At 41.0% G+C, this 11,885-nt stretch overlaps 1 protein-coding gene and 1 long non-coding RNA gene across 2 annotated transcripts in view; one reads left to right on the forward strand and one right to left on the reverse strand.

Moving 5' to 3' along the window:
- LOC120716157 overlaps positions 1–3,311 on the forward strand; it is a 38,758-nt gene extending 35,447 nt beyond the window's left edge. The window contains exon 3 of the long non-coding RNA XR_005691825.1: positions 3,215–3,311. This is a non-coding gene — a long non-coding RNA (uncharacterized LOC120716157). The remainder of the gene's footprint in view (positions 1–3,214) is intronic.
- npffr2a (neuropeptide FF receptor 2a) overlaps positions 1–11,533 on the reverse strand; it is a 29,572-nt gene extending 18,039 nt beyond the window's left edge. Inside the window, exons 1-2 of the mRNA XM_040003564.1 lie at positions 11,295–11,533; positions 3,097–3,431 (exon numbers count right to left, since the gene is read on the reverse strand). Coding sequence (XP_039859498.1) covers positions 3,097–3,424 — 328 coding nt within the window. The 5' untranslated portion in view covers positions 3,425–3,431; positions 11,295–11,533. The remainder of the gene's footprint in view (positions 1–3,096; positions 3,432–11,294) is intronic.
- Between the last annotated feature and the right edge of the window lie 352 nt (positions 11,534–11,885).

The following is an 11,885-nucleotide window of genomic DNA, read 5'->3' on the forward strand; positions in this document are numbered from 1 at the left end:
GAAAAATCTGCTGGAGACGCCGACGGCAATCTTTCTTGCCCTGTTAGCACGGCCTCTCCACTAGGTCATGCAACATAACACACTAAAGAAACCGCAGAGAATTTACTGGAGTATATTCTTCTAAAACATCTTGTGTTATCCTATCTTGTGTAACATGAAATGTGACAAGCTGACTCATGAATTCTCAGAACAGACCCAAAAAATAAAAATGTCGCAACAGGCATCTAGTGGTCGGGGTCATCAGCCACTTGTTCCTCCCTTTATTGAACCAGGCCTTCATTTTGATGTCTCCTACCCCGCTTTATCATTTCATGATTGCATGAAATTGTGTGGCCAGAACTTATTACAGAAGCTTCAAATCACCTCGGAGCGATCAAAAACAGTTATGGCTGCAGGTGGTGTCACATAATAAGATGGTATATCCACATTTCATTTTTTCTATAATCTTGCTGATAAGAGAGTCAGGTAATGTAAAGCCTCGGGTGGTACATCCTTTGCAAAGGCTAATGCATTCTGGAAAGCAATCAGGATCCCCACTTAATTATGAGCTATAAGCATGCACCTCCCACCAAAGTGTAATCCTTTCAAAATCTATATCTGATGAAGCCTAATCAAATATTTTAGATTTCTGTGTGGAGACGTGCTCTGCAGGTGACCTTAGTTTGGTCCATACTTGACCTCAACCAGAGACAGCCCCATAGGCCAGCCCTGCCAATCACCCTCCCTACTGGCTGGGGGGTCCACTGGTGTCTGATGCAATATGAATGGGGAAGCAGTCGGGGGGAAGGTCTGGGCAGTCAGATCCAAACTGGTTCTTGGCACTTCGAACAGCAGCAGCTGGAGCTATTGCACCAGGCTGAGAGATGCCAGTTGTATATAGTCATGCTTTCTTCAACACACCGCTCGGGTTTTGAAGCCTTTGTCCTAAAGACGGTCTGTAAAGTCGTCCTCAGTGAGAGGTGGCGAGCAGGGGTCGGTATACTTGTATCTCCTGGGTTCAGTGTTTACACATTAGGCTTCCTCTGTGCAAGACGTTTGTTCCCCTGCAGATATGGATATATCCAAGTTGCACAAGTGCAAAAATCTTGCTATTATTAGCCAAATGTAATCATCATTCTCTCCAATAAGCTACATCACAAAATAACTTTTACTGATGTTTTTTCTATTATTACTATTATCCTGTTATTTCTATTATTTTGTGCTCGGCAGGTGTCGATTCCAGAGCTCAATTTCTACTCCGTTGATATGTCTCTCCTCTAGGTTTCTTTTATTAATGCATGACACTGGGATTGCATACACGCTTTATTTTATTAAATGCTTTTGTTATTTTTAGCTGTTCCAGTGCCATTCATAGTGCAGCAAATGCTTACCCACTGGTGTATTCTTGAACTGTTGAGGTTAGAGGTTCGCACTGAAAGAGATTTTTCTAAAACTCTGCATAATTTTTAATGCGATGATCTACTGGAAAGCTAATCTGGAATATGCTTCCTGCTGGTAGGCGCAAGCCGTCCCTTACATTTCTGGATTAAATTCATTGTTATGTCATCGCAGCAGGAATTTATTCGCACAAAGAATTCCAGCCAGCTGGACGTTCACATGTCTGGTTTGGCTCTTGATTCAGACTATAATGTTTTCTTTCATACTAAATATCTGCTCTTACAAAGAGGAAAGATGTGGATAATTGGTCTGTAACTGTAATCACCAATTGCAGATTCCGCTCTCGTTATACATCCAAAATTGTTGCTCTGAATGAGTGAAGCGATTTCGTTGTCACTCAGTTGAGATTCTTATTGTTAGCAAAAGACAGAAGCTCGTGGGCTTTAGTTTGAAACTGTCATTTCATATCAGAATCAAAGGAATTTGAAAACACTTTCCAAGTGTAAATTATCATAAAATCATTGTCTGATTTTAGTCATTTAATTTCAATGTGTAACTGTAGACAGTATCCGAACCCCCAGCTACTATCACTTGCCTTAAAAATTGCTCATGTGTGATTTAGTCATCAGCAACCAACTGTCAAACGGAATTGGAGCACAATGTGGAAAAAGCCCCGGTTTCTCCATCTCTGCTCGCAATTTCAACTCTGCCGAGCCTCTTCTGTTTCTCACCACCACAGGCGATAAGAAAACCGTGGGTCATGTCTCAGTGCTCACAAGGTTCATTTAGCGAGGGATGGCTCTACAGAAAACTTGGGTAGTCCACATTAATACAACTCAAAGCCAGCATACAAAGGCAGCTTTGCAGTCAGTGGAAAAACTGTTGTGGATTTGATTTCAAGGTTAATCAAAGGATTAATGAGGCTTGCAGCTCTGACGCTGTGATTTCACAGTAGAAAGCTAAATGGCTGGTTGAACTCTGGAAAAGATGGTGAGAACACTTCTTTTCATACAGCATTTTCTTTGCGATCACTGAAATGTGAAGCAAGTCTTGGTAAAACAGGGCAAAAGTGAAGACGACAGAAAAACCCTAACCCTTCTGCTCGGTGGCCGTTTCAGGATACCAGGAATCAGATCTGGTTCCACTACGGTGACTCAGCTGTTGCTGGTCAGGCTGGATTTTACCATACTCCGGCTGCCTTAACATTCATTTGTAATTTAGGTTTATGTGTGCAGTGGGTATACCAAATCTCAGATATTTCTAAGATGTTCTATCGCTACCAAAAAGTGGTTATTTTCTGCTTCAGAACCTGTTAAGTAGCTGGTTATGATTCTGTTCATTAGTATTTGCTGAGTTCTGCAGATAATCTGCAAAACTTTCATCAAGGAAATTAGATTTTAACTTTCATGTTGGCAACCTTTTATTTTGTTGTCCATTATTGCTGTTCGGTCTACACACTGAAGCTTAAATACGCCTTTCGGGATGTTAATCACAATAGAAGCTTGTCCTCTATCTGGGTTATCAGGAAGCAAGAAGCAATAAATCATCTAATTTATAAGAATCCACATGCAGAGATTCCTCTCTGTGCTAAAGGTAATAGTTTCTTCCCTACTCCATGCTCAACCTCTCAAATTTGATGCAATTTCACCAGGTAGTTTTTGGGTAGTGTTGCCACTGACAGCACAAAAGAGCAACACACCTCTATTACTGTCTGCTCACCTGTAATTATGTTGTCAAGAAGCGTTGTTGGCATGCAGAAAATCCCCACCAGCAGGTCACTCACGGCAAGGTTTAGGATGAACAAGTTGGTAACAGTCCGCATATTTTTGCTCCTCAGCACGATGAAGCACACCACTCCATTTCCCACCATGCACACGAGGAAAATCAGCAGGTAGGACACGATGAAGATGGCTGCCGTGGATGGCTGATGCAGGTAAAATCCAACATAAGTGATGTTGCTCCTGGGTACGACAGACTCCAGGGAGGAGTTGTAAAACGTCCAGTTGTCATTCAGTTGAGTCAAGTTGTTTTCAAATCCTTCGTTCATTTTAACCCTGTAATATGAAAAGTCGTTAGAAAAGTGCAATGAGAAGGTACTGGAGTATTTATTTATTTATTTTAAGATTAGTTTTGTATTAAGTAAAATCCTGCAATCGAAGGTTTGTTAAAGGATTTTTGGTGAAAACATGTTTGTTGACCACGGCTGAATCCCTCTCTAGTGTTGTAAATCATTTCAGTTTTATTCACATGGCACCAAATCACAGTCACAGTCACCTGAATGTGCGTCATACTGTAAGAGCCTACAATACTGGAAAGAAAACCCCAACAATTAGATGACCCTATGAGGAAGCACTTGGTGACAGCGGGAAGGAAAAACAAGAAGAACCAGGCTCAGAGAGGGACAGCCATCTGCATCAACTGCTTGGGGGTTAGGGAGGAAGAAAGGAAAAAGACGCACTGTGGAAGAGAGCCAGAGATTAATAGTATTTAAAAAAACAAACAAACAAAAAAGATGTGAGTGAAGAAGAATCCCCCAGCAGACTAGACCTACTGCAGCATCACTAAGGGAGGATTCAGGTCACCTGATCCAGCCTTAACTATAAGCTTAATCAAAAAGTTTTAATCCCAATCTTTTAAAAAAGCACCCGTTAAGGAGTACAAAAATACCTTAAGCATATCATCCTGTCAGATTATAATGTGTAATGTTACACAAGAAAAGGAAGAAATCAAAATGAAGAAAGATAATGCTCCTCTAAAAGTAAAGAAATACCCTCACCTCTTCAAAGAGAAGTCTTCTGCCTTTGTAGCTGAATGATAAAGTTCAGAGGAATCTGTGATGAAACCTTGTTCCTTTCACTCTCACATCAGTGCAGCGTGTTGGGTTTTTATTGTGTTACAACAATGCTGCGATTTTTGCATGATGCCAGATGTTGAGTGTGGGCAGATACATTTTGATTTTGATCATTTCTTATCAAAAAAGCTCGGGTCGGCTGATGTATCTGATGGTTATCTGATCACCCGCTGTGTTTTATTTGTCTGTTATTTTAATGGAGGTGATGATAACTTATTTTTTAAAAGTTCCATTTTGAACAGCGTTGTTGTAACTGCTTGTACTTTATCCCCTGAGGTTTTCCAGGCTGGAGTAAGTCTGATTTTAAAACGTAAATGCATTTGTATAGCGCTTTACTCAGTCCCTAAGGACCCCAAAGCGCTTTACACATCCAGTCATCCACCCATTCACACACACATTCACGCACTGGTGATGGCAGCTACATTGTAGCCACCCTGGGGCGCACTGACAGACACTGGCGCCACCGGGCCCTCTGACCACCACCAGTAGGCAACGGGTGAAGCGTCTTGCCCAAGGACACAATGACCGAGACTGTCGGAGCCGGGGCTCGAACCGGCAACCTTCCCATTACAAGACGAACTGCCAACTCTTGTCCAACTTTTATCTACTGGGCGTTTATTGGCCATTATTCAAACGCAGTTTAGTATAGTCAGCATTCAGTACATCCGTACATTATGAAGTACAAAATGAAAAAGTGTCCTATAAGACTTTGAAACTTGCAACTCAAACTCGTTATTGGAAAAGCTGATGGATTAAGTTTTCCCAGTCGTCCTCTTAACAGCTGCACTTGGTTTTACAACCACTTGTTTCACTTTACAGATCCCAAGCTGTGTCCATCTTTTCAGTCTCTGGTATAAATGAGATTATCAAACCTTTCCTCAACATTTTGTTTAAGCCTTTTTAATAAAATAAATAAATCAGCATCTCTTTCAATACATGTCAAACCGGCCCCGTGCCAGCAGCAGCGCGCTACTTCACTGTCCTATTTTCCATCTGTGTTGCTACTTGAAAAGAGCACTTCTTCCCCCTTCACTTTTTCAGCCCGAGCATTGCCACACTGGAGCAGCTCTTGTTGTGGGATCCTGCTGTCGCTGTCTGATTGTGTTTTATAAAACGAGATGAGATTGGTTGTTGAGGGAAAAAGAAAATGCCAAAGAAAAAATTACCCACCAAGTCAACAAACTCGCAATTGTGATTTTATGTTCGTATGCTGTCGAAAACATTTCAAAGGTGAACGTGTTGTAAGTACAGGCTAATCATTTCTACTCTGACATCCTTCTGCATTCAGTTTTTCTTCAGTAACTGAAAACCTGCTCTGCTGGGTTGAAGAATGTGCCATTTCTTTGCTGTGAGAAACTCTTGGGTTGCTTTTGAGTCTACTTTGGATCATTATCCATTTGTGCTGTGAGCACTATCTGATGCACTCTTCTGCAGCACTTGTCTAAGTCTGTCTAAGAATATAGCCCTGTACACTTCACACTTCATCCTGTTACCTTTATCAGCAGTTAGGTCATCCGTTCTTAGTTCTGCTGGCAACCATACATACTTATGCCAAAACACCTCCACCATATTTGACAGGTATGCTGTGGATCACGAGCCAGTTCAACTCCTCCGCCATAATTTTCTCCATCCTGGTTTCATCTGTCCAGAGAATTTTCTTTGTCTGAACTGTGAAGGCTCTTTTAGAGCGTTTCAAGCAATCTTCCTCTTTTTCAGTGAAACCAGTGGTTTATGCTTTGTAATAAACCCTGAATGTGTTTCTATTCATTAAGCCAACTTTGGTTTGTAAATGTTGACAGTGACACGCTTACCCCCTCAAAAAGGGTCTTGCCTTGGTTAGATGTCATCCACTTTAGTTGGCCTCTATTTAATTCAGTTTTATTTAATCACAACAACAGTCTCCTCGAGGCGCTTTCTGCAGTCTTTCAGCTTTTTTTGATTTTTTTTCTCTCTCTGACAGGCTTATTCAGTCTCTTAAACCTTTTGACAGCCTCCCTCCCTTGTACTGGTATCTCATATCATGTTTGATGTTAGAATGAAAAGCTATGAATTTAACACTTTCAATCCACTTTCATTTTTTACTGTCTGCTCGTACAGAACTTAATCTGTTTTCTAAGAGTAGGTCCACCTGAATTTGACACACGTGAAGAAAAGTAAAATAACTACTGTTTATATGTGAACAACAAAATGGGCCAATGAAAAAGTCAGCCTCCTCTCAGCTGTCTGAGTGTCACACTCGTGTGCCTTCAAGCAGACAGCAAATTAACAGCTGTGATAGCGTCTACTCAAGAAATTATATAGAAGAGATTTGGATCAGATAAGGGTAGCTGCTGAGAATCCTGCTCATTAAGTCTGATTTGAACTGTCTGGTCATGATTGGATGTTACTTACATGGAGTAATATGAAAGTCTAGATGGAAGAAAACACAATATTACTTTGGAACTGACTTCCTGTGCTTTGCTGATGTCTTAAATTGATTCCTTCAATCACCGTCATCCTCCCATCACATTTTCTGAGTCTCCTTTATGATGCATGACAGTTTTTACAATTGCATCATTGAACCCAAGATCAACAATTCCCCTTCAGTTAAGTGTATCACATTTGGTGTTGTTGACAGATGGTTTCTGTAACACCTTTTTGATAGAAGTATCGCGCTCTTCTTCATCCGTCTCTGCATTTCTGTGATTTGATATAAGATATTATTTTCAAAAAAGTGTAGGATTTAATAGCCTGCAAATAAATCATAATGCTAATGCAATAGTCATTAATCTGCCGGTGTAGCCACATCCTGATTTCTGTTTCTCACAGTTCCAACTCTGTCGATTCTAACCCTTTTTTTTATGTTAAGTCTTATTAAACATTTAATCAGTCCAACAGCAGGTGGATCACCTCAGTGTTAGTTGCCATTGTTTGAAATGCACAAAAAAGCCCAGCTCCGCATAGAAAGCCCAGTGCAAACTAAACTGCAACATAGTTACAGACTCATGCAAGCTGGCTACACTTTCAGTTAGATCAATCAACAAAAGTTAACCTAAGTCCAGTAACCTGAGGTTTTTCTGAGGTTTGATTCCAGCTTCTAATAGCTGCTGCAGATTGTTATAAAAATTCTTAGGTATGCTGTGAATTATAGTTCTCAGAAAATCAAAAACCTCAAAAAATTGTAATAAGCAGATGCAACTTTTAAAAAGCAAAATGTAATCAGCCAAGAAAGTTAAAAAAGGGGCCGTCTCTTACTTCCTCTCACAAGTATAACAAAATCAGATTTACACAGCACAATTAAAATTGAGCTTTTGAATTGCTGTGCAAAGAATACAGTTGCATTAAATGTAATTACATTAAAAATACATACAAATACAGTGGAACCCCGACTTACGAATACCCCGTTAAACAAAAAATTCAAGTTACGAAGGCACTGAACGGCAATATTTCTGCCCGAGTTACGAAATCCGCTGGGTCTGATTGGCTGAGCCCACAATGCCTTCCGAATCATGTGACAACCCCTTGGCTTTCGTAATTGCGCTTCGCTGTTCCACTTGAACAACGTGTTGTTGTTCTAGTTAGCAATTAGCCTATAGCCTATCGTTCAGCATCGCCTCACTCTAAAAGGCGCGACGGGTGCTTCGACTTACGAAAATTTTCAACTTACGAAAGACCCTCAGGAACAAATTAATTTCGTAAGTCGGGGTTCCACTGTGCAATGTAAAGTAAACAGTGGAGATGCAGAATACAGAATTAAGTGGCCTTCAGTAGCAGGTACATAACTACTACTACATCAACCAGAAGACAGCAGGGTTACAGATATAACAACAAATGAGAGGTTAGTGGGTTGGAAAGGCCAGAGAGTAAAGGTGGTTTTGAGCCTAGACTCTCCTTTTATCTCAAGCATTAAGTGATTCCATAGCTGTGGAGCAGTGACTGCAAAGATGGTTACCTTGTTACTCCAAATGTGATATTGGAAATGTAAGAAATCAGCAATAAAATCTAGCTGCTGAACTCTGTTAACGTGTTTAAAGACACAGGTGACACCAAGGTACAGGAATCTCCAAAAAAGCAGACATAAAGTAATAAAGGAATGGATGAACTTCCAGATCACGAAAAGCCAAAAAAGATTTGAGTTTAAAGATGATTTTTAACAAGAGAACAAATGGGTTTAAAAAATTGCATCGAGGTCTTTTGCACTGGGCTTTAAATATGAGGTGAAATGACTTAAACAGCCTGCAAAAGCACTTCTAGATTTGGCTGAACTGACGATGATGATCTCAGTTATAACTTTAAGTTATTAATCATCCAGGCTTTAATATCTTCATAATAGTTCATAAGAAGCTGTAGGGAATCCTGAGGTTCTAGTGGAAGATAAAACTGGAGGTCATCAGCATAGAAAAGAAAGGAGATGCTGTGCCTCCTAATAATATTACCAAATGGAAACAGATACAAACCTGGACGAGAGCAGAGGATGAGAAAATCTGACGAACAGACAACGTTCTATCCTTAAGATGGAAACTGAACCGAGAAGAACTCGCTGCTTAGGGCTAACCCAGTGTTTCAGGCAAGAATGTTATGATCCACGGTATCAACAGCACCACTAAGCTCCAGCGTAATCAGGGCTGCTCTATCACCTGTAAACCCTTAGAAAAGGTAGCACCTTTGGTTGCCTTGTGCATGTTACACACTGTGGACTTGTGCACTGGTCTGCACAAATCTCCTAAATCTCTCACATACTGGCTCCAAGCACCACAGTTACCCCAGGACTGATATTACAAGGACATCACTTGCTCTAAGGAACCTTTGAGAAGAAAGTCGCCGAAAAGGGCAAAAGAGCTTTTCCCCACTCAGCCGGCTAGTGTTTGTGAGGAGGAGGCAACAATGCTTGTTACAGGCTCCAAGCTATGGTAGACTTGGATGCATATGAGAAGCAAAATATGACCCAGAAACACTCAAGGACTTCAGTGTCACTGTCCTAATGTGCTAACCCACAGCAGCTGAGCCTTCAGTATAATTGGTGGGGACATACTAGTGCACACTACACTTTAAAGCTTCATTGTGCAGCTATGAAGCCATCTTTTCACACTATGTTCACATTGTCAACCACCACATTACCTATAACGATGAGAAAAGTGCGAAAACGACTGAATTCTGCAGGACAGTCATGTGCTGTGGACACAGATATATCAGCCACTCCAAGCAGCCGACCCTCCGACAAAATCAAGTCCATTTTGGAGATCGGTTTCTAATCAGAGTGTCTGAATCTGTTAGTGTATGAGTGTTTTTCTCTGTTTGATGCCGCTGGTACACTGTGTGACACTTCACTAGGGAACTGTAAAATAAAGTGCAACTGAAGTGTCTTCCTCCTTCAGTGAATTACTTCCACAGCAGATATACTGCAGATAAAAGAAAGCACCACTATATGAAATTTCAGTCAGAAACATTGTTGGATTTCAAAGGAAATCATTTGTAAGCTGGAAATATCTAAACATGGTTTTAGATGCTTTCACTGTTATGCTGGGAATAAAGACCTCAGGAATCACATGATAACTTCTCAGTTTGTGTTCTGGTTTGTGCTAAAAGCTTTTGAACTTCAACATAAAAGTGTATCAATCCTTCTATCTGGGTAATTCTCTGTATTTCAACAGCACAAGTATGAAAGGGGAAGAGCTGACCAGCAAAACGAGCCTCGTCTCAGTCATCTGACTAAGATCTGCGTTAAAATAAGGCTTTATAAAATAAGGTTTTTTACTAATTACATTACTGCACTGGGGAGGTACTGTGTTAAGTGGTCCACAGCAGCCCAACAATACATGTTATCATGTTAAAACATTTACATTTTGTGAAAAAACAAATTTACATCTTAATGTTAAAAAACCCTCTAAAATTCAATCGACTGATCATGACCTCTTAATTAAACACTAATCTCACTAACCAACCATAACTGCTTCTCCTTTAGCAGGCAGAAGACCACGTTCAGAGCAGCTTCCCCCTCTGACTCATGTTCACTAAACAATAAAGTTATTACAATAAACAGTGGAGGTTCTGCTGTCATTAAACATGCTCTTCACATGATACTGCATATGAGCTGCGAGCCGCAAGGGAATTCCAGACTGTGTTCATGTCCCTAATATCATTTTTTGGTGAACTTGCGATCACAGTGCATTTATCCAGGGTGTAACTGGAAATGTAGCTCAAAAACGAATAAGATCCTTTTGCCTTCTCCAATGTTTGTCAAACACGCAGCTTAAAATAAACTTAAATGTCAGATCCAGTCCTTCATCATCTTTCACCAACCCCAGATTTTGCATTTCTCATCATTCTTTAAGCATGTATTAAAAGCAGCCATTGCAATGGCATTAATAGAGCTGCATTGTGCACGTTTGTATTCAGATTTTAATGCTCCATCTTCGTCTGCATGAGACAAGAGGAGCTCATTACGTGTTTAGAAGTTAATTAATTAGAGTCAAACCCAGTTAAATTTTATATTTTAATGAAAGAGGTGAAAAGAAGTTACGGGTTTTTTTATTAACTAATCAAACAATTCAAATGTAATTCTAATGGAGCTCCAAAAGTCCCCAGTGATGACTGTGCATGACCCTCTTTCCCACTAATGATAATGATAACACGTACACAGGAGCTCGTTAAGTTCGCGTCCATCCAGCAGCATTCTGCCTGATGCATCGAGGCGAGCAGACAGCTCCATGAACACACTGTGCAACCATTATGCGCACATCACTTAATGAAACATTAAAGTTAATCAGGACATAATGTCGCTCCTTCAGATTCCCAGTAAATCTCACATGAGAGGAACTTGGATGCAGACTTCAGGAGCTGAATGACTGAGCGCTCCTGGACAAAGAGCGTCCTGTCAGGCAGTGGACAAAAACGCGGTGATAATGGTTTGGATGGATGCGCACTTGTTCCCTGCCTCTACACGCCCCAACGAGCTTTAAACGCTGTCCAGTTTTAACGATTCAGCTTGAAGATAAGTAAAAGTTACTGAAAATTAATTCTACAGATTCACGTCGCCCTGCCAAACACTGAAAAGTTCACCATTGCGTTATTTATGATGTTGTCCTACCTTGTTTGCTTTCACCTCAACGGGCAGCGTTCATTTAAAGAAAAAGTCCAAATTTCTACTTTTCTCCGAATGAGACATATTTATATGAAACCGAAGAAAAAACAGAAAGAAGCCAGTCTCTCTCTCTCACTCAGCTCCGTACCAATCCACGTTCAAGCGCGTCGCCTGAAAGCGCGCTTCTCGTGGCACATGGTGCGCTCTGCCGGCCGCTCAGAGCGCAAGTGTGGGATTTGTGCAGATCCAGCCGTGTTTGATGCTGTGACGTCGGGGGCGCAGGGGTGGGATTAGAGGATGAGGATGAACGGGCTAATGGTTGAGTGATATCGCCCCGATCTCGCCCAGCTGCTGACTCTTAAATGTCATTGTCTGTGATGGTGGAAGTGTGGGGGGGCAGAACACAGATGGTCTGCGCAGTAAAACATAGCCTCAGGAACCGTCACACAACACCCCATATAGTCATGTGGATGTTTTCTAAAAATGTTCAAAGCCACGGTCAACAAATTTATGGAAGCCCTGAGATGCCAGAATTTATTAAGTCTGCACTCCCCTGGCAACCACTGGTCGCTAGGAAAATTGGCTATTCCCCAACCA

This window comes from Simochromis diagramma, unplaced genomic scaffold (genome assembly GCF_900408965.1).
Source record: "Simochromis diagramma unplaced genomic scaffold, fSimDia1.1 OVJJ01000583.1, whole genome shotgun sequence".
Lineage (NCBI taxonomy): Eukaryota > Metazoa > Chordata > Actinopteri > Cichliformes > Cichlidae > Simochromis > Simochromis diagramma.